The sequence below is a fragment of the Pimephales promelas genome, chromosome 9, assembly GCF_988280905.1.
Source record: "Pimephales promelas chromosome 9, fPimPro1.hap1.1, whole genome shotgun sequence".
NCBI lineage: Eukaryota > Metazoa > Chordata > Actinopteri > Cypriniformes > Leuciscidae > Pimephales > Pimephales promelas.
The window spans coordinates 18,685,168-18,706,798 of record NC_142777.1 but is presented as its reverse complement, the minus strand read 5'-3'; the positions used below and the strand labels follow the sequence as shown (position 1 = coordinate 18,706,798).

Sequence of the window (21,631 nt, the reverse complement as noted above, 5' to 3'; positions counted from 1 at the left end):
TAACTATGAATTAACAGTGAAACAGAGTAGGGTATTGAGACACAAAATTACACTTGACAATTGACATGAAATCATGACTAGAACAGGTTACATTGCTTTTTTTTTTTTTAATAGAAAGCCAGTGTTTGTAAGTCATGACAATTTCATTAAAATAGTTTAAATTAAAATAATATTTAAGACAAAACTAAGTAGGCTGCTACATAAAGAATTCAGTTTTTAGTCCATGTTTTATGGGCATCTTTACACTTTTACATTTATTATGGCTCTTTTATAATATACTAGGCCTACTGTATACAATTGAGTGTAATAAATAATAAACACACATATATATACACACGCAATTATATATATATATATATATATATATATATATATATATATATATATATATATATATATATATATATATATATATATATATATATATATAATTTATTTATTATTTATTTATTTTTACAACAAAAAAAAACTTGTAGCTACAATGGTTACAATGTATCAGAGCTTTAATATCATGGTCGAAAATTGTACTTTTAAGTGAAAAGTGTCTGTGTCTGTAAAGTGAAAGTGTCGTGCTGTCCTCTGAAGCCCCTCCCAGAGCACCAGAGCCAGGGGTCTCGGTATTTAAAGTCAGTCAGTGCCGCTTGCAGCGCCGCTGTGGAGTGCGCGTGCAGGGACGCAAAATGAAGCGCTCAACTTTGTTTGCTCTGGCTATCACATTAATCGCGACAGTTTTCGCCGCGAAATCCCCGTATCAAGCGGTTCTTCAGCACAGCAGGATAAGAGGAAGGACACAAGGGTAAGGGCTGTTTTGCTGTGTTCGTACTTGAGTCATTCATTGATCATTTTAAAGACTGATTGCCGTTCTGTTTTCTAAATATAATAGGATTTAAAAAAAATGTGCACAAATAAAATCATATGACCCTCTGATTTATATGCACATAGGCTATAAACATGGTTTAGAACAAAAGTAAAAAGTTGCATTTTTTAGTCCTGCACAATGCATTAAGCATTTGGTGAATGCATGGAGCTTAAAAATGGTGTGTTTATTTGATTTGCAGCCCCAATGTCTGTGCTATGCAGAAGATTCAAGGAACGGATAAGAAGTACTTCACCAACTGCAAGCAATGGTATCACCGCAAAATCTGTGGCAAACCAACGTGAGTCACCACAGATATTGAAAATCTGAGATTCTATCTATCTATCTATCTATCTATCTATCTATCTATCTATCTATCTATCTATCTATCTATCTATCTATCTATCTATCTATCTATCTATCTATCTATCTATCTATCTATCTATCTATCTATCTATCTATCTATCTATCTATCTATCGGACAGCTACATTTTTCAGGATAACATTTTGCATTTTGCAAAAGATGTTCCAGTATTTTACTGTGCTGAAGTGTGAGCCAGTGTACAGACATAATGACTAGCCTATATGGTAAAATAATACCATTGTCTTTTCAAGTTGCTGAGGAAAAAATCTCTCAGAACATAACTAGATGGAAAATATTTCACCTGTGTCATACCAGAGTCTTTTCCCTGCAAACCAGATTGAAGTTTAAGTTAATGACTTATTTTCAGCATTTTCATCTAAACTGAAGAATGTGCTAAAAGATGAATATGTGAATAAACATATATCACCTTGCCAACACAGTTTTCGCAGGGGAGTTAAAGGGTTAGTTCACCCAAAAAGGAAAATTCTGTCAGTATTTACTCACCCTCATGTTGTTCCAACCCCTTAAGACCTTCGTTCATCTTCGGAACACAAATTAAGATATTTTTGATGAAATCTGAGAGTTTGATCACTCATGCATACTGGTCCATAGGCTTCTTGAGGGATTGAAACTTGCTTGTCTCGAAAAGTTATTAAAGACATCGTTAAAATAGTCCAAGCTCAATCTTAACTTTATCAAGCGATGAGAATACGTTTTGTGCGCAAAAACAAACAAAAATAATGACTCTATTTAAACTATTCACTTTCTTCTCTATGGGCCTCTAGTCAGTTAACAGAGTGTGATAGCGTAGAGCTACGTCACACGTAAGCTCACTATTGGCCGATGCATGTGTGTGATGCGTGTGATGTACAATAACAGAAGCTTACGCTATTAAACTAGTAACCTGACTCGAGGCCCAGAGAATAGTAAATCAATAGTTGAAATAAAGTCGTTATTTTTGTTGTTTTTTGCACACAAAAATTTTCTCATCGCTTGATAAACTTAAGATTGAACCACTGTAGTCACCTGGACTATTTTAACGATGTCTTTAATAACTTTTCGAGGCCGGCAAGTTTCAATTCCTCAAGAAGCCTCTGGCAGTGTTGTAGTCGAGACCACCTCACTCGAGTCCGAGTCGACACCGAGACCAGAGAGAGTCGAGTCCGAGTCAAGACCGAGACCAGAGACGGTCGAGTCCGAGTCGAGACCGAGACCAGTGAGGGTTGATTACCTAATTTACTTTTATTTACTTAGAGAAATCCTTTTTTTTTTTTTTTACTGAATTTACTTAGAGTTTAAAAAATATGATCAGTTTAGGGTAAAAAGGCCACATAGTAGGTGGTGTTAAAAGTAATTTTATTACAATTTGTCATGCGCAGTTGCGCACTAGAAAATCGCCAATCACTGGGCGTGTCAATCAATTTAAAGAAATATTTTATTAACATACATTAATAATCATGAAAAAGATTTTTAATTGAACTCGAGTGGACTCGGGAATAATTCCGAGTCATGAAAAAAAAAATGTTCGACAACACTGGCCTCTGGACTGGTATGCATGAGTGATCCAGCTCTCAGATTTAATCGAATATCTTAATTTGTGTTCCGAAGATGAACGAAGGTCTAACGGGGTTGGAACAACATGAGGGTGAGTAAATACTGAGAGAATTTTCTTTTTTTTTTTGGGTGAAATGCATTATCAATGCCGTTTGAAGTGGTTGTACTAAATAATATGTATTACCCAGAGATAAGTATATTCATAGCTTCTGATGACTTTGGTGAAGCATTTTCCAAATTGCAATCTTTTGAAGTGATGAAGAGAAAATGTCTTGTTGAAGTGTTAATGACTTTGACATCTTTCAGTCTCCATTTTCCACCAGCTGCGTAGCTCATAAAGTTATAATTTTACACAATGGACAGATTCACTTTTTTTTTTGGTAAAGGCCTCTTTTCTTTTGTATGAAACAGTGAACAGGGTATTTGAGTTCAAGTTGACAGTAGATATAGAAGAACGTTGTGTAGTAATGGTTACCATATGTCTCTTGGTAATTGGCTTCAGTCTTCACAGGGTTAAATTGCCTAACATCCTGAAGAGCGCATTAATGCCGAGGCTGACAAATCTGTGTGCCTTTCTGTCTAAAAGCTCCTCAGTGCTCCAAGACCTGGATTTCAATTACAACTTGTAGAAACACTGTTTGATTGACAGCCACTTAATGTCCCCGCAGGAGGGAAAGGTGTTATGAACATTCCACAGACAATATTATATATTCAGGAGGAACCGCATGTTCAGTGTCTACAATTACAACACCAATTATACTTTTTAAAGGACAAATAAAAATCATAGATTTAATGGGAGAGTTTAAATTGGTGAAGTAGCCGTTTTGGTACGTTCCATGATGGATGGTTTTTAAGGATGTTGGAATCTGGAATGTTTATTTGGAAACATTATGTAAGAGATGAATGTTTCTTACATAAGGTGTGCATGCTAAAGTAGGTACACCAACACGTTTTGGGAGTTTTTTGGTTGGAGAAGTTTTGAATAATCCCATGTGTCCTGGCTAATGTTAATTAATTTTGGTTTATACTGGATTATGGTTTACAACACCATTTGTTATGCATAACACATACCATTCAAAAGTTTATTTAAATAAGTCACTTATATTTGCCAAGGCTACATTTATTCGATTGGAAAAAAAAACGGTAAAACAGTAATATTGCGAAATGTTATTACATTTTAAAATGATTTTAATTTATTATTTAAATATAATTTATTCTTGTGATGGCAAAGTTGAATGTTCAGAATCATTACTCCGGTCGTCAGTGTCACATGATCCTCCAGAAATCATTCTAATATGCTGATTTGGTGCTTGAGAAACATTTACTATTCCCTTTCAGTTATGCTAAATTATTTTACCCTTTGATGAGCAGAAAGTTCAAAAGAACAGCATTTATTTGAAATAGAAATCTTTTATGACATTATAAATGTTTTTAATTTCACATTTGATCAGTGTGATGTATCCTTGCTGAATAAAAATAATTTTTATATATTTTTTTTTTACTTTTTGATGGTAGTACATAAATTCAATTCTGTGAAAGAGTGACATGATTTGTCACATTTCGTTTATTTATGTAGCCTGTTATTTGTTATTATTCATTATTTCTTTATTCAAAATGAGTAAAAGCTGTCTGTTTGGCAACTCTGATCAAGAACAAAATTTAAGCGTGTACAGCGAAATCTTGAGATAGAGAAGGATTTGTTTTTTAAACAAAGTTTCTTTCAATTCTCAAGAAAGAAAGAAGGAAGTCAGAGTTGGTGTGGGCGCTTCTGGGAAATGATCCTGTAGAAGGCCTTATATCCCTAAACGCACACAAATCATTGACCAGGTCTCAAGGAGTTTTGCTGATGTCTTTCTGTGTGAAAAAAAGAAGAAAGTTTTGCAGTGAAAGTATGTACCTTCCTCAGGAAACCCCAAGGTTGTGTTCTGTGACACTAAAAATGACTTGATTTACAGCGTTTCGAGGTTTTGGGGTGGGTGGAATTTTGTGGATATAACTGCACTCTTTGTATGACTGGTTTATAAAGATCAGTACTGTGGAACATGATGTTTCCAGGTCACTTGAGGCGAGACTAATAACTTTCTTCAGCATTTACTCCCTAGTGCTCTCCTTTTGCTAGACACCTTTATTTTGATATATATTGGTGATAATATGGTTTGATAACTTCAGCAAACCTTTAAAATGTTTCTGCTTTCAAAGGGATACTCCACTTTTTTTGGAAATAGGCTCGTTTTACAACTCCCCCAGTTGAGTTTTACCGTTTTCGAATGCATTCAGCCGATTTTCTGATATTTAGAAGAATATCCGTAACCAGACAGTTTCTGGTCTCATTGACTTCCATAGTATATATTTTTTCCTACTATGGAAGTCAATGTGACCAGAAACTGTCTGGTTACGGATATTCTTCTAAATATCAGAAACTCAACTGTTTAACTTTGGGGGAGTTGTAAAATGAGCCTATTTCCTAAAAAGTGGAGTATCCCTTTAAAGATATAATTACTTTATTAAGATATTTAATCAAATTAGGAATGTTGTCAACTCCTTTTTCCAATTTAAGAAGTTAGAGAAATCATATTGTCTCTTTTGATATCCTTTATAAATGGGAAGTGAGATGTTTTAGAAGACGTATGATAAATCAGCTGACCATTCATACACTGAAAATAGATTTCAACATCATCTAGTATAATACAACTTTCACAATACTTCTGGGAACCTCTTGTCACACCACTTGAAAGCGCACAATATGTATGTGGCCTTGCTGTTTATTTAGTCAGAAATCCATGGCTACCATCTTTGCTTATGTTGGCAGAAGACAAACAGGAGTTGAGTTACCATCTGTTTTGATAATCAGTTCGGTCTGCTTTTCTCTTCCGTGCGTTTTACAAGTCTACCCCATGCCTGAATGTCAGGATTGTTGTCTTTGTTTAGATTTGCCTTCTAGTCTTCCACGGCTCCCACTCTTAAGATGCTATGGGTTACTCAAGCTAGTATGCTAACAATTTGCTTGCTTTAAAAATGTATAATTCAAATGACTTTGTCTCTAAGTGGTCATACCACTCATACCACATCATCTATGCATCCTCAAGGATTCTTCGGCAAAATATGTTAAGCAAATAAGTCAAAGAGCTGTTTTATAATATGTCAAGGAAACTATGTAATAGCAGATTCTTGCATATATTGTTAAAATAAGCACAGACATATTTTACCTTTAAATCTATAGGCCTTAAAAGGGATTTAATGATCATTATTTATTCCCATACAAGCACTTTTTTGTCATTAAATAATGCAATGATTATTTCTCAGAAGAAAAACCAAACAAAACAGACACCGACTCATTTTCTACTATTGAATTATTAGTACACTGTAAAAAAAAATATTGTTGGTAAATAACCTGGTTGCCTTAAATTTTTAAGTTGATTGAACTGGAAAAAGTGAGTTAATTCAATGAAGGAGATTGATTTAATCATCAGAAACTTAAAATAATAAGTTATCTGAGCTAAATAAATTATTGAAGTTGATTTGACAAAAGAAAAAATGTTGTGATAACAAATTTTGAAAATATTTATTTATTTTTTAATGTAAAGATTAACTGCATAACATTTAAAAGGTATGTGTCAATCTCTTGCACCTTTGTATGGTGGTTCCTAGGAATTTCCCATTGTTTTTATTGGCAGAACTACTGGTGTTAGAGTTCCCTCTCAGGAGTTTCCCATACCGTGCCTCTGGATTCTTCAGCATCTAAAGGAAATGAGATTTTATGACCCTCTAAGACCAACTCAAGCACAGACCTTATTTATCATGGACACATCTGGCGAGAAATAAACTGAAGACAGTATAGCTTAAAACACACCGAGGAGTGTGTTGGTTGTCTCCGCTTCAGCCCTCGCAATAATAAAGAAAGAAATTTAGACCTGATTTCCTGCAGAAGTTTTTGAAGGACTCTCATTTCCAATGGTATCTGCACCGAATCTTCTGTAAAACTCAACCTTGTTCAATCTTTTTGTAGGGTGATCAGCTATGAGTGCTGCCCTGGCTATGAGAAGGCCATTGGAGAAAAAGGCTGTCCAGCAGGTATGTAAATAGAATTGTGTGCACTAAAGCAACAAGGTTTGTTATGAAATAGCAGATAAAACTTGATTCGTTTTTTTCACAGCTTTACCTCTGGCGAACATCTATAAAACCCTGGGTGTGGTTGGAGCCACTACTACTAAGATGTACTCTGAAAGAGCGAAATTGCAGGAGGAGATCGAAGGACCCGGCAGCTTCACATTCTTTGCTCCCAGCAATGAGGCTTGGGCTGCGCTTCCCACTGTGAGTTCCCAGCAATGCGTCTCCTTAGACCATGTAGAACAAATAAAGTGTTCATAACCTGTCTTATTCAGACCATGTAGGCAAAGAGTTCCCAGAAAACATTATGTATTGTCTACCAAACTATAAAAATAGCAAGAAATATCAAGATTAGCTCAATGTGCTGTAGGAAATTCTGGATGCGCTGGTGAGCAACGTCAACATCGAACTCCTCAACGCTCTGCACTACCACATGATCAACAGACGCTTGACTTCTGACGACCTCAAGCATGGCTCTTCGTTCCCCTCTATGTATCAGGACTTTGATGTTCACATCCACCATTATTCTAGCGGAGTAAGTCAAATGTGAATGAAATCGGTTTGCTGCTTTAACCAAGTCTTGTTTAGATTTTCTAAACACAGACAATACTGAATAATAATGAATTAATGTGTAACTAATGATTATTTAAGCTATTAATTAATGATTACCACAATAGGAGCTAATTAAGAGTCTGTAAGGTTAATGTATTAGTTCATACATGAATTGTTATTGATTAAATGTGTGATTTTGGATTACCAGAATGAGTCAAAGCCTTGTATTTCAACTTCCAGATAATATGACAGGTACACTAATATGCATTATTACATGATTTATTACTACATTGTTAGTGCAAATTCATGTGCAAATTACTACCTGACCAAGTGTCGAGGTGTCCATGAGCAAGACACCTAACCCCAGCTGCTCCTGACGAGCTGGCTGGCGCCTTGCATGGCTGACACCGCCGTCGGTGTGTGAATGAGTGTATGAATGGGTGAATGTGAGGCAAAATGTAAAGCGCTTTGGTGCCCATTAGGTCTATGAAGGCGCTATATAAATGCAGTCCATTTACCATTTACCATTTTACTACAATTACTAAATGACTAGTTAACAATGATGTGCCCCAACAAGTAAAGTCATAACATAATGATACCTTTGCAAATCATTAGCTAATGATTAATTAAAGCAGACAACTGGAAGTTGAAGTGCATAGCTTTGACTAATTGTGGTAATTAACACATTAATTTACACTATTAGTTAATAAAATATGTTATTAAGGAATTAATACACAATAACACATTGAATTAATAGCAATCCATGTATTTCTTAATCTATTAATCATATTGACTCTTTATTAGTTGCTGATGCAATAATCATTTATTAATGGTTTAGTTCTTCATGTGTTATACATTAACTCAGTATTATCTGTGCATTAGTTAAGCATGAATTAATGCATATTAGTGCACCCGTATTGTAAAGTGTTACCCAAATGATTTGTTGTGAAGTTGTCTGTACATTACTAAACCATATGTTTTGTTGCAGATTGTGACAGTGAACTGTGCGAGGCTTGTGAAGACAGACCAGCATGCCACCAATGGAATTGTGCATGTTGTTGACAGAGTCATCACCGCCATTACGAACAATGTCAACTCTTTGATTGACACAGACGATGACTTGGACACTCTACGGGTAGATTGAGGGAATTTACTGGTTCAGTAGGCATTCAATTTAATGTAGTGTAAATGGTACAAAGTACATAGAATGACTTTTTTCCCCTTTTCATTTAGACTGCTGTGGCTGCTGCTGGTCTCACAAATCTGTTTGAGAACGAGGGTACCTACACCATCTTTGCTCCTACCAATGAAGCCTTTGAGAAGATTCCTCCAGAAACACTGACCAGGATTTTGGGAGATCCTGTTGCTCTTAAAGGTACTTTTGTTCTTCTTCAGCATGGGGCACTTGTCACAACCCATTTTACTTCCATAATGTGATGCATTTCTGAGTGAAACGAGATATTCCATGAGAAAAAATGTTGAGTGGGACTAAATGTATCCATTGGGAAGTGATTGGATTGTAAAAAGTTGGCGTTATAGTGCATACCTGATTGGAGCCAGGTGGTGGGAGTAGGTAAGAGAGATTCATTTGTAACGTCAGCCAAACAGAAAAATGTTTCAGAAGCAAGAAAGCTATTACATTTTGCTAAAAGATTACGAAGACAAACGTTTTGTTTTAGTAATAATGTGCACTTGTGAATCTCCCAGATGCTGCACCCGCAGTTTCATTTTATTCTTTCAGAACAATTATTATGGTATGTCTTTTTCCAGTTGCACAGCTGTGCTGATATTGAGATCTGTTGTCACCTTGTCATCATTTTTTGGACTCAATCCACTTTAGATCTGCTGAATTACCACATTCTGAAGAACTTGCATTGCTCTGAGTCCATTGTGGCTGGAACACCTCTGGAAACCCTGCAGGGCTCCGTGCTGGAAGTCGGCTGCAATGGTGAAGACATGACCATCAATGGCAAAGCCATCGTCATGCAGAGAGATAAACTTGGAACCAATGGAGTTGTTCACTACATCAACGAACTCCTCATCCCTGACTCAGGTATGATCTTTAGGATACTTTCCTGTTAACCAATTAACAATTCCTTTACTACAAGTTAATTAAACAATAATAGTTGTATTATTAAAGTGACATTGAATGTAGAACTCACTATTTGAATGTAACCTATTAATATATTAACAATGTTGCGACTACAACCTGAGTTTGGATAAACGCGTCAGCTAAATGAATAAATGTAAATGTAAATACTTTTAGATGCTATTTTATGTTCAGTTTCATGCTCATGACACATTTTTTATTTTATTTTATTACTCTATTAACCCTTAAGGGTCTTTAGTGACCTGGGACGCCATTCATAGTCCAAGGTATTAACATTAACATTTTTCATAACTCCATGTAGGACGTTTCTGTACATAATTGTAAGCACTGTGGCCGTTTAATGCAATATTTAGAAAATGTACTCAATTACTTTTAAAAACAAGTACTTCAGTATTTTTACTTAAGTAGACATCTGACTGTAACTCTTTTACTTGTACTTGAGTAAAATTTAGCAAGGGGTATCTATCTGTACTTTTACTCGAGTAATAAAGCTGTGTACTCTGTCCACCTCAACCCGATCTCACGGGAATTCGCACAAATTTTACGAGGTGGCTAAATTGTAACAATTCATACGACCTCACTCGTACAAATTAGTACGATTTTGCTAAATCGTACATATTTTAGGAATTAGCCAATTCGTATGAATTCGTACGAATGACCTACCCCTGACCCCGCCCCTAAATATAACCGCCATGTGGGTTTCGACAAATCGTACGAATTCGTACGAGTGAGGTCGTATGAATTAGTACGAATTAGCCACTTTTGAATCACTCGTACGAATTCGTACGAATTGGTCATGAGATAGTCCACCTCTGTTCCCTTACTTTGGAGATGTTAGCTATACATGATGTTAGTAAATATAAATATCTACTTTTAAATATCATACTTTTGCCGGAAATTTTTTTTCAAAATATATATATTTTTTTTGTTTGGTGTCATGGAGACTCTTATTTTTAGTTGACCTTTTAACCATGTTGTATTCAATGCTTTACTGTGCTTTCTTGTTTGTTTTAGCCAAGACCCTTCTGGAGCTTGCAGAGGGATCAGTAGTTAATACAGCCTCAAAACTTTTTAAAGATGCTGGTCTTACTGATCATCTCATTGGTTCTGAGGCTGTGACCTTATTAGCCCCACTGGATGATGCTTTCAAAGGTTGGATCACTCCACTATCATTAATCTAGCAAATGAGCTTTAAGAAACTCTGAAATAACTGTAATTGTATCATTTATGTGCAGACAAGAGCTTGGCCATGACACCCGACATGAAGAAACTGCTGAGAAACCACATTCTCAAGGAGAGGTTTTCTTCCAAGAGCCTTTATCATGGGCAGGAGTTGGAGACTCTTGGTGGATTGAAACTAAGAGTGTTTGTGTTCAGAAATGTAAGTCTTTACATGTCAATCCATCAAACACACATAAAAGCCACGTTTTTTTTTTTTTACTTCTAGCCATGTTGTAGCTGGCAGCGAGGGTGGTATAGTTCTGTCTGCGCTCTCAGATTTCTGCTTTGTAATGGAATTCCCAGACCACCGGAAACCTCTCCTTTGGATCACCTTAACATTTTCCACAGCCCACTTCATGCATCATCAGTCTTGTGAGAAAAGAGAGCTTTGAAACAAATGTGCTGATCTGTATTACCAATAACCTTAACCATTTCACTTTGCAGAACCTGTGCATTGAGAACGCTTGCATTGCTGCCCATGACAAAAATGGACGCTTTGCGAATATGTTCATCGTTGACAAGGTCCTGGCACCCCCCATGGGAACTGTAATGGACGTGCTGAAGGCAGATGATCGTTTTAGGTAAAAAAGATCATAAACATATTCATATTCAAAGAAACCTCCATATAGTGAATTCATAAACGGATAGTTCACCCAAAAATGGAAATGATATCATTTACTCACCCTCAAGTTGTTCCAAACCTGTATTTGTTTCTTCTGCTGAGCACAAAATAAGATATTTTAAAGAATGTAGGGTAATCAAACTTGCCATTGACTTTCTATAGGATGTTTTTCCTACAATGGAAGTCAATGGCTACCATCAACTATCTGGTTACCAACGTTCTTCCAAATATCTTCTTTTTGTGTTCAGCAGAAGAAAGAAACACATACAGGTTTGGAACCACTTGAGAGCGAGTAAATTATGACAGTGTTTTCTGAAATGTTAGCCGTTATTCACTGAATCTTCCCTTCCGCTGTTGTTCTGAAATCAAATAAAGCATTTGGTCAGACGACACATGAGAACAAATGGCGTTTGCTGTCAAAAGGCACCAGCACACCAAAGCTAATAAGTCGTATAGTCTACTTTTATGATGTTTTTACAGTGATTTTTTGGATCTTGACATCCAAACGACCTTGTGCTTATATATGGAAAGAAATGTTGTCTTTGTATTCCACACAAGACAAAGTGGGTTTAGAATGACATGAGTAAATGATGGTTTTGTGGTTTATTAGATGATGACAGGTTTTTCATTTTCCTTTTAAGTAAGATGCTATGACTGCTTAAGCCTATCTAGAGGTATTTGGAGAAAATAAACTTCAGTTTAAAAAAGATTAACTTCACATCAGTGGTGCTTTACTCCAAATGCCCTATTTAAAAAAACTAGAAGAAAAAATGTTCCACCATTAAGGGTGTAATTGTTTTCACAGTCTTATTGAAAGGAAATGTGCAGCTGCCGTTTCTCACCCATATTCAAAGACCTCAACGTCAGTCTCTCAAAACATTTTTCTTTTTTCTTTTCATAATGACAATGTAGTCGCATGTTCAAACTTGAGGCTGTAATTTCTTCAGATTTCTGATGATCTGGGTGGAATTTAAGCTGTCAGTCTAACTGTCTTTATAGCCTAAAGATATACTCTAATAATGTGCTTGATTGAACTTTCATCCGTACAGCACCTTGGTTGGCGCCATTCAGAAAGCAGGCCTGACTGAGCTCCTGAACAAAAAAGGGACCTACACCTTCTTCGCCCCCACCAATGCTGCTTTCAGTGCAATGCCCCCCGCCGACCTCAACAAACTCATGAGTAATGTCTTGCAAGTGCCACTCATGTTTCACCATATGTGTTCATAAAACAGATGTTCGGTGCATTACACAAGCTGGTCAGATTTGGGAAATCAGTATGAGTGTTTGTGAATGTGCAGCATATACTTACATCTGTTGTTTCCCTGCTACTGTATGTTGTACATAGGAGACCCCAAGGAGCTGGCAAACCTTCTGAAATATCACATTGGTGACGAGTTCCTGGTCAGCGGTGCTGTGACCTCACATACCAGAATGAAGCCCCTTGCAGGCGATAAACTGGAGTTAGGCACTGTCAGTACTCACTACTGCAATCAATCTTATCTTATTATTGGGTGAAGAAAATAAATGCTTTTTAGACTGTGTATCTTCGATAGAAGTAGAATATAGGTTATATAATCATATTGGTACACTGCCATTCAAAAGTTTTTATTTGAAAAAAAAAACAGTATTATTTTGAAATATTATTACAATTTAAAATAACTGTTTTCTATTTTTATGTATTTTTAAATGTAATGTATTCCTGTGATGGCGAAGCTAAATTTTCAGCACCATTACTACAGTCTTCAGTCACATTAACCCTATAGAAATCATTCTCATATGCTGATTTGGTGCCTGAGAAATATTTCTCATTATTATCAATGTTGGAAAAACAGTTGTGTTGCTTAACATTTTTGTGTAAACTGTGACACTTTTTTCAGGATTCTTTAAAGAATAGACAATTCAACAGCATTTATTTGAAATAGAAATCTTTTGGATCAATTTAATATCATTTGTGTAATTTTTTAATAAAAGAATTAATTTCTTTAAAAAAAATCAAATTAACTCTTATACTGTATATGTATATATATACAAAGTACATATATATACTGTATATACATATATATATATACATATATATATATATATATATATATATGAAGAGTTCAGATGCAAAAGCCTCTAAATGCCATTTGAAATTTTCTTCTTTAATTATGATTTTTTATCAAACTTGTATATTTTATTTCATTAATTTCACTTAAATAACAATTAATAGGTAATTATCATTGCCATTTAAGTGAAATTACTGTACTTAAATATACAAGTTTGATAAAAATCATCATTAAAGAAGAAAATTTCAAATTGCATTTAGAGGCTTTTGCATCTGAACTCTTCATATATATATATATATATATATATATATATATATATATATATATATATATATAAAATAATATAAATTAATATAAATTTTTTATATTAAAAAATATACACATTCACATTGAAGATTCATAACTGCCGTTCTGTAGAGATGGTCTGTTTGAAGATTCTTTAAAATTCTCCTTTTGGATAAAAAATTACATATTTTAATGAAGTCAGGGAGAGTAAATAATTGACAGAATATTAATTTATGGGTAATGTATTCCTGATTTCATCTGATAATTAATTCGTTATTTTTGTATGACTTTCAGCGTAACTCCACCATATACGTGAACAGGGTGCCTGTTGTGGAGGGTGATCTGATGGCTACCAATGGAGTTGTACATGCTGTTGGTGTGATCATAAAGCCACTGCGTAAGCCATCAGACACAATTTCTAAAACATTTTGATAATAAACATTTCTGAGCTTCATAACAGTGTGACATGCCACTTTGTTTTAGCTCCTAAAACTGTGAGTGACCAGGCTGAAGGCTCAACAATCAGACGCACCTCTGCTGTTAGGGTTAGTATAATGTCATAAACACTAAATAGATCATACATTTTTACAATAGATCAGTGCCTCTATTTAATTAAAAGATTTTATAAATATTAATGTTTGTCATAATAAATGAAATATATCTTTTCAATTTTCCATCCCAGGCTGGGACTCATGTAATGAAAAATGGTATGCATAGTTCACTAACTTTAACTTTTTCACCCCCACATAAATAAAGATTCAGATATATTCATCTTTTGCTTGTGATTGTATTGAGATGTAAAAAAAAAAAAAAAAAAAAAGAATCTTATTATATTTCTTGTCACATTCCAGATGATCTCTTCCAGAAGGTCCTGAGAAGTCAGAGCAGGAAAGCAATGTCTCGTGATCAGTAAACATAGCTCTGCAAAGTAAAACTGCAATTAATTTTAGCCTTCACCACTTTAAGAAGAAGGAAACACACAGTTCAATGTCTTATTTGGCGCAGTGGAGAGATAATCAGAAGACTAAGACAATCCAGGCAACAAAATACAGAATTCTGGAAAGCATTGTAACTTTTTCACATGCCAAAGACCCTTGGATGAACAGCAGTTTTAAATATCACAATATGGCACTTCATATGTTTTGGATATTCATTCAACTTCCGTTTTGGACTTTCAGTCTGAATTTTTTGAATCAGATGTTGGTTCAACACTTTTTATTACCATTTTGTATTTCTTTTTTATTGTTTTTGGTTGTTGTATTTGATATACCTGTAGCATGTTTGCATGGTTTAAGCTGGAACAAATGCTATTTGGGCACATGAAAACACAGACCAAATGTATGTCTTCATTTCCCATGATCTACAATGTAAAACCTGTAACTCGTGCAGATTATTTGTCATGTTGTATCAAAGATATTTTGTAAAGAACCAAAGATCCCTTTCGGCATATTTCATAATAAAAGGACCATTTTGTAGCCACAGAGTTATAGTTTACATAACTAGTCCAGTGCCCTTGAATGTAGTTTGCTCTGTCTGTTCTAAGCCAGTTTGTCAGTTCACTGAGCTGAATTCACAATGTGGTGGATTGTCATAACGTGGTGATTAATCTGTGTGGTAATTAAAAGTCTCACTCAGATGATCATTTAAAAGTCGGCCTATTAATCATGACTAAAGAAGTTTTTTATGTTTCCTGTTTCTTTCTTAAAAGCACATTTACATCAATCCAAAATATACCAGTATTGGGGGGCTTATTTTGCTTCCAGACCTGGACTTTACATTAAACATCACCCAGACACCCAATATTGTTTTTATGTAAAAAGTAACAGAAAAGTCCATCAATCATTAATATAATATTAAGTTTAAAAGTCAAGTAAATAGTCTGTCTATGTTTGTAGTGTTGTCAGTTGTAGGTGCTTTAGTGCTCTCTTGCTCTCTACGGCTATTTGCAATGAGACAAACATAACTGGTAGTGGTAGGTAACTGTCTACACTTTCTCTGGTCTACACTCACCTAAAGGATTATAGGAACACCTGTTCAATTTCTCATTAATGCAATTACCTAATCAACCAATCACATGGCAGTTGCTTCAATGCATTTAGGGTATGGTCCTGGTCGAGACAATCTCCTGAACTCCAAACTGAATGTCAGAATGGGAAAGAAAGGTGATTTAAGCAATTTTGAGTTCGGCATGGTTGTTGGTGCCAGACGGGCCGGTCTGAGTATTTCACAATCTGCTCAGTTACTGGGATTTTCACGCACAACCATTTCTAGGGTTTACAAAGAATGGTGTGAAAAGGGAAAAACATCCAATATGCGGCAGTCCTGTGGGCGAAAATGCCTTGTTGATGCTAGAGGTCAGAGGAGAATGGCCAGACTGGTTCAAGCTGATAGAAGAGCAACTTTGACTGAAATAACCACTCGTTACAACCGAGGTATGCAGCAAACCATGATTTGTGAAGCCACAAAACATTCAACCTTGAGAAAAAGAGGCTACAATTTGCAAGAGCTCACCAAAATTGGACAGTTGAAGACTGGAAAAAGGTTGTCTCGATTTCTGTTAAGACATTCAGATGGTAGAGTCTGAATTTGGCGTAAACAGAATGAGAACATGGATCCATCATGCCTTGTTACCACTGTGCAGGCTGGTGGTGGTGGTGTAATGGTGTGGGGGATGTTTTCTTGGCACACTTTAGGTCCCTTAGTGCCAATTGGGCATCGTTTAAATGCCACGGCCTACCTGAGCAATGTTTCTGACCATATGTATCCCTTTATGGACACCCATCCTCTGATGGCTACTTCCAGCAGGATAGTGCACCATGTCACAAAGCTCAAATCATTTCAAATTGGTTTCTTGAACATGACAATGAGTTCACTGTACTAAAATGGCCCCCACAGTCACCAGATCTCAACCCAATAGAGCATCTTTGGGATGTGGTGGAACGGGGATGTGCATCCCACAAATCTCCATCAACTGCAGATGCTATCCTATCAATATGGGCCAACATGTCTAAGGAATGCTTTCAGCACCTTGTTGAATCAATGCCACGTAGAACTAAGGCAGTTCTGATGGCGAAAGGGGGCAAAACACATTATTAGTATGGTATGTTCCTAATAATCCTTTATGCGAGTGTATATAATGTTATTTATGTGTTTTTTTGAGCAAGATGAGAAAAGGAGGAGACTTGAGAGTGTGTAATAGTGTTTAATGGTCGATTATTTTGGAATTATTAGAACCACTGGTTTTTCTATTGTGGGGAAGAGTGGAGCATTTGGCTGTATACTGATACAGCTAACATTAGAACTTTCTTGATTAAAGGAGTACTTAATGCTTAACATACTAAATACAAATGTGTGATATCGCTTGTTAAAAGTTTGATTACTTGTTAGGGCAGTCTTGTAATGCTGAGGTGGGGCATTAGAATATATGAAATTAAATGCATTAATCATGTGCAAATCCATGATATATATTGCACAAATTCTGTTTGTTTAACTTATTTGATTCATGTGGGACAGATGCAAATGATTAAATCACGTTAATCCAACACAAATCTTTTTTTCAGTGTGGGAGGGGCATTCTCATTCTAGAGAACATCTGATTGGACAAAAATCTGAGGTGCAGGATGAGTCATCAATTCTTTGCTCCTATTTCCCAGAGAAATATTTCAAATGCATATATCTTCTAAAGGTTAATTTTTGTCAGAAGATTTTGTTTGACCTTAAAGCTAATTCATGGCCTATAAGCATTATTTCATAGGGTCTATTAAAAGTTGTTAACCTATTTAATTTGATATAAACTCATAATTATTTAGTTCATTGCATTTCATTATTTACATAAAGTAGCATTATCATTTACCAACCAACAACTGGAATCTGAAAACGTGACTGCCAATGGGAGCTTCCAAAATGACTTTACATGAAAAGATGCCTGTTGTTTAAACGTGCCATTTCGCTTCACTGTGCTTGTTATATCACCGCATACACTAGTTTGAGGATGTTAAACTGAGCTTTTGTACCCCGCAGTAGGGATGGGATGTCTCGAGTTTCCCACGGAGCTGGAGTAGAAAACATATGTGCACAGTACCCTTTCTCAGCTGGCATCCCAAACGAAACATTCCAACAGCGTTTTACTTCCAGCAAGACACTGGCAGGCTGTTTTGTGTCGGAGATAGTTTAGTGCTACTGAAACCTGCTGGCAAACACACTTTAAGTTAAGTTATTAGTACAGTTTGCAGTATCTCCTCTTAGAAATGTTTAACCACAAAGTTAAAATCATTACAACACCGCACGGAAACAAATGTCAAGTCTAATAAGTCTACATCTATATTAAATCCAGGATTATACTGCATGCCTGAGACCTTTATAAATCATTTGATGTCTGTTTTCCTTTAGTATCAATCCAGACAGAGTAATCAGACATGTTTTGTCCACTATTTTGATCGCCTGCATTTAAATCAATCAGATAACCAGTTTAAGTCTTGTTATATAGCGATATCAGTGGTGATTTACAATTCTCTCCACTCAAATTGAATTCGACCTACGCATGGCTATTGTATGATATCTCGTTTCTAATGGAAAACACATGCGTGGCCATTGATGGCTCAATATAACGTGTTCTTTCACGCTCAAATAAAAAAAAATGTGCTTCATATTTGGTCACATCCACATTTACTGGTAATATTTAAGTCAAAAATATTATTTCATTTGCCTGATTCTCTGACTTCATTTGGTTATACACCAAAAAGTGATTTTTAAGGGTTAGACCAAGTTTAAATAACTTTTTGTGTATTGATCGAACTATCCAACAGAGACACAAAGTATGCCAAAACGTGATTGTTTGACAACTTTAACCTCGACTTGGAATGTGCACGATTAAGGCAGAGCTTACTTTCAAACATAAGTGGATCTTATGGCAGTCGTTTCATGCTAGTCATGAGTTACAAATTAAATCTGTATTGCGTGCAGCTGTTCTCTTTTAGTCTGAGTGATCGAGGGAGTTTTCATTGATGGAAAGGCTTACAGTAACAGAAACCAGCCAGCGTGTTCCTTCAAAAAGGCAGTGACATAAAAGAGACAAACTGTTTAGATGTGTGAAAGCAAAAAGAATAAGTGCTTCTTCTGTGTTCATAGACAGACACATATGTTTTGTGATCTGGGTGGATGACTTTGACATAATGCATGACCTGCTCTACAGGCTGCCCTCTGATTTGGCCTTTTGCTGTGTGGGCTTGACCCACAATAGCTCCCTTATATTACATTCAGGACACCCAGTGAGAACAGATTGTAGAAGCAGGTTTCCAGTATCCATAAAACTCTCAGCTTGTGAAAGCCTGAACCCTGGCTGTATGAACAAAATCTGCAAGAAAAAGGGGGAGACGCAAAGTAAAACAGGAACAGAAATTAAACTTAATCATCTTAAACTGCACAAAAAACATCTCGCTCCACTCAGGAAGAGTAATGGTTCATTTAATACCACTTAATGAACTTGTGGCCTCTGACACTGTTGTTTGTTACTTCAGGTGTCTTCAGTCATTCAAAAATATTTTCCAAAATAAACTGTGAAAAATAGAACTGTATCTTAATATGCATTATTGTTGTGTGTTTTAAAACATGTTGAACCATTTGCATCAAGATTTTTTTTTTTAAGAGAAAGACTGACCCCTGGTGATTACTTCAGGATGTGTCTTCATGTCCCATCCAACAAAGAACACAGAAAACCTGGGCCCGTATTTATAATATAAGTATATATAAATCATTTTTTAACCATGCTATTAATTTCATATGGTATTTGATTAGCTTAGAATGATAAAAAAAATGTTCCACTCTTCAGTTACACTGCTTACTGTCTATTCAAGTGGTAGTTTGAATGTGGTTTCAATATAGCAAACATGGAATAAAAAATGAGAAAGATGAGAAAGCCCGACTGGACAGAAGAACTGTTAGCCCAGTTAGTGGATGAACACTAGGCCATCATTAAGGGAAAATTCAGGCCGGGTGTCACAGCACGGGGCAAGAAGCGGACGTTGGATGTCGCAAATTATTAACGGTTCATTCCCCTGCATGTGTGCACCAGGGAAGCCTGCTATATTCATAATTTCAGTTTTTTGAGCCTGCAAGGTGGGAATGTCCAGTGGAAACTAAATGAACTGCGACACAATAAAAGTTTCTGAAAGTGCAGTAGCCTAATTGTTTGTGTGAACACTGTTACAGAAGGTTGTGACAGACCCAAATCACTGCTGCATTATTGCATTTTCCCATTCGTCAAATATCTTAATGTAGTGATTACTTTCATTTGTGGCATTCCTGCGCTGTGTCTGAGATATTAGCGTGCGTCTCTAATAAGATCAGTCACAAACATGATCCCTGCACAATCTCATCTAGGCCTATAGCGTCTTATTAACTCACTGTCATCTATTGTCTGCATTACATTTCTTCTCCCTCTTCATCGTTCTATCACTTTCTCCTCTGCTAAAGAAACTCTTAAGCCTTTTAAAAGTCCTCAACCGTACTCCTAACAATTTTGACCTAAAGACCTCTTTTAAGGGTTAAGATGCTTTCTGAATTAGCTACTTATAGGATTTTTTCTTTAATTTTAAGAGTAAACACCCACATTTCTACGAATTTTCTTAGAATTTTGTCACTAGGAGCTAGGCCTAAACTCTTTGTTTTTGTCTGAATATGGGCCCTGGATGTTTAGAGCAATAATATATATATATATATATATATATATATATATATATATATATATAGTAATAAATGTGATGTTGAAGCTACTGGATTTCCAGGTTTATTAGTTACTGATATAAACATATAAAATATAAACATGTAAACATAAAATAAAATTTAAATAGTCAAAATATTTATTATTTTATAATTATTAGTGTTCTTGTGATTAAAAAAAATAAATGTTTTTATTGGAGGGGGCTAAGGATAAGGTGTAACAATGGTCAACCTAAGTGGACGGGTCATCAGGGGCGATTATAGGATTTCGATATTAGGGAGGCTCAGTCCCCAATGAGGGTATGATTTTAAAAAGTATCATTATATTTTTTAGGGTAGCCATGAACAATACACTAGACTCTACACTACCAATCAAGTCAATCCCTGAATATTAAATTAATTTCTAATTTAAACAGCTAATATTCAATAACATTCATTAAGAATATATATAAAATGTATATTAAAATACATGTGCATGTTCAATTATTAACGATTAATCCTAATGAAATAGACACTTAATACAATACATTATTAACAGACAATTGTTTAGATTGGCAATATGTGGGTAAAATATTTTTCTTTTCAACACATAATGTTTAAAAAAAGATTTAACTACATTTGTGCAGTAAAATTCACTTGAAGTTATTGACATTTTTCCTTTATGGAGATAATAGATTTGAATTCAGACTTAACCTTTGGCTCATTCACAATTTCAATTTGAGATGCTTCCTCATTCACTCCTTGGGAAAAACTAGAGAACTAGAGGTGTTACTAAATGCTAGATAATAGCCTACTTAAATGTAGCCTAGGCTATAGCCTATGTTTATTTGATTATAGATATATTCGTACAACCACTAGTAGACAGACAGACAGACAGAGATAGATAGATAGATAGATAGATAGATAGATAGATAGATAGATAGATAGATAGATAGATAGATAGATAGATAGATAGATAGATAGATAGATAGATAGATAGATAGATAGATAGATAGGCAAACTAATTAATTAGGCAAACTAATTAATTAGGCAAACTACTTAATTTGAATATGACCTCGTGTGTATGCGCGAAAAAACAAATACCGCGTATAGGCTACTCACTCTCTATTGGCTGTTGCACTACTGAAGTTTTAAAAGCCAGACAGAGTGGAGCCAAGTTTCGTGACGTCACATGACCGAAGCACAACTTCAAGAC

The 21,631-nt window shown here is 35.5% G+C and overlaps 1 protein-coding gene across 1 annotated transcript; it reads left to right on the top strand.

Annotated features, from left to right (window-relative positions):
• Positions 1 to 625: 625 nt before the first annotated feature.
• tgfbi (transforming growth factor, beta-induced) lies at positions 626 to 15,194 on the top strand. Its single transcript, XM_039649046.2, has 17 exons — positions 626 to 796; positions 1,059 to 1,157; positions 6,781 to 6,845; positions 6,928 to 7,085; positions 7,252 to 7,416; positions 8,422 to 8,568; positions 8,667 to 8,808; positions 9,274 to 9,486; positions 10,558 to 10,695; positions 10,779 to 10,924; positions 11,209 to 11,345; positions 12,436 to 12,566; positions 12,732 to 12,856; positions 14,014 to 14,116; positions 14,203 to 14,264; positions 14,402 to 14,426; positions 14,571 to 15,194. Exons 1-17 carry the CDS (start codon positions 681 to 683, stop codon positions 14,630 to 14,632), a joined length of 2,034 nt encoding a protein of 677 aa, XP_039504980.2. The 5' UTR covers positions 626 to 680; the 3' UTR covers positions 14,633 to 15,194.
• Positions 15,195 to 21,631: the final 6,437 nt, after the last annotated feature.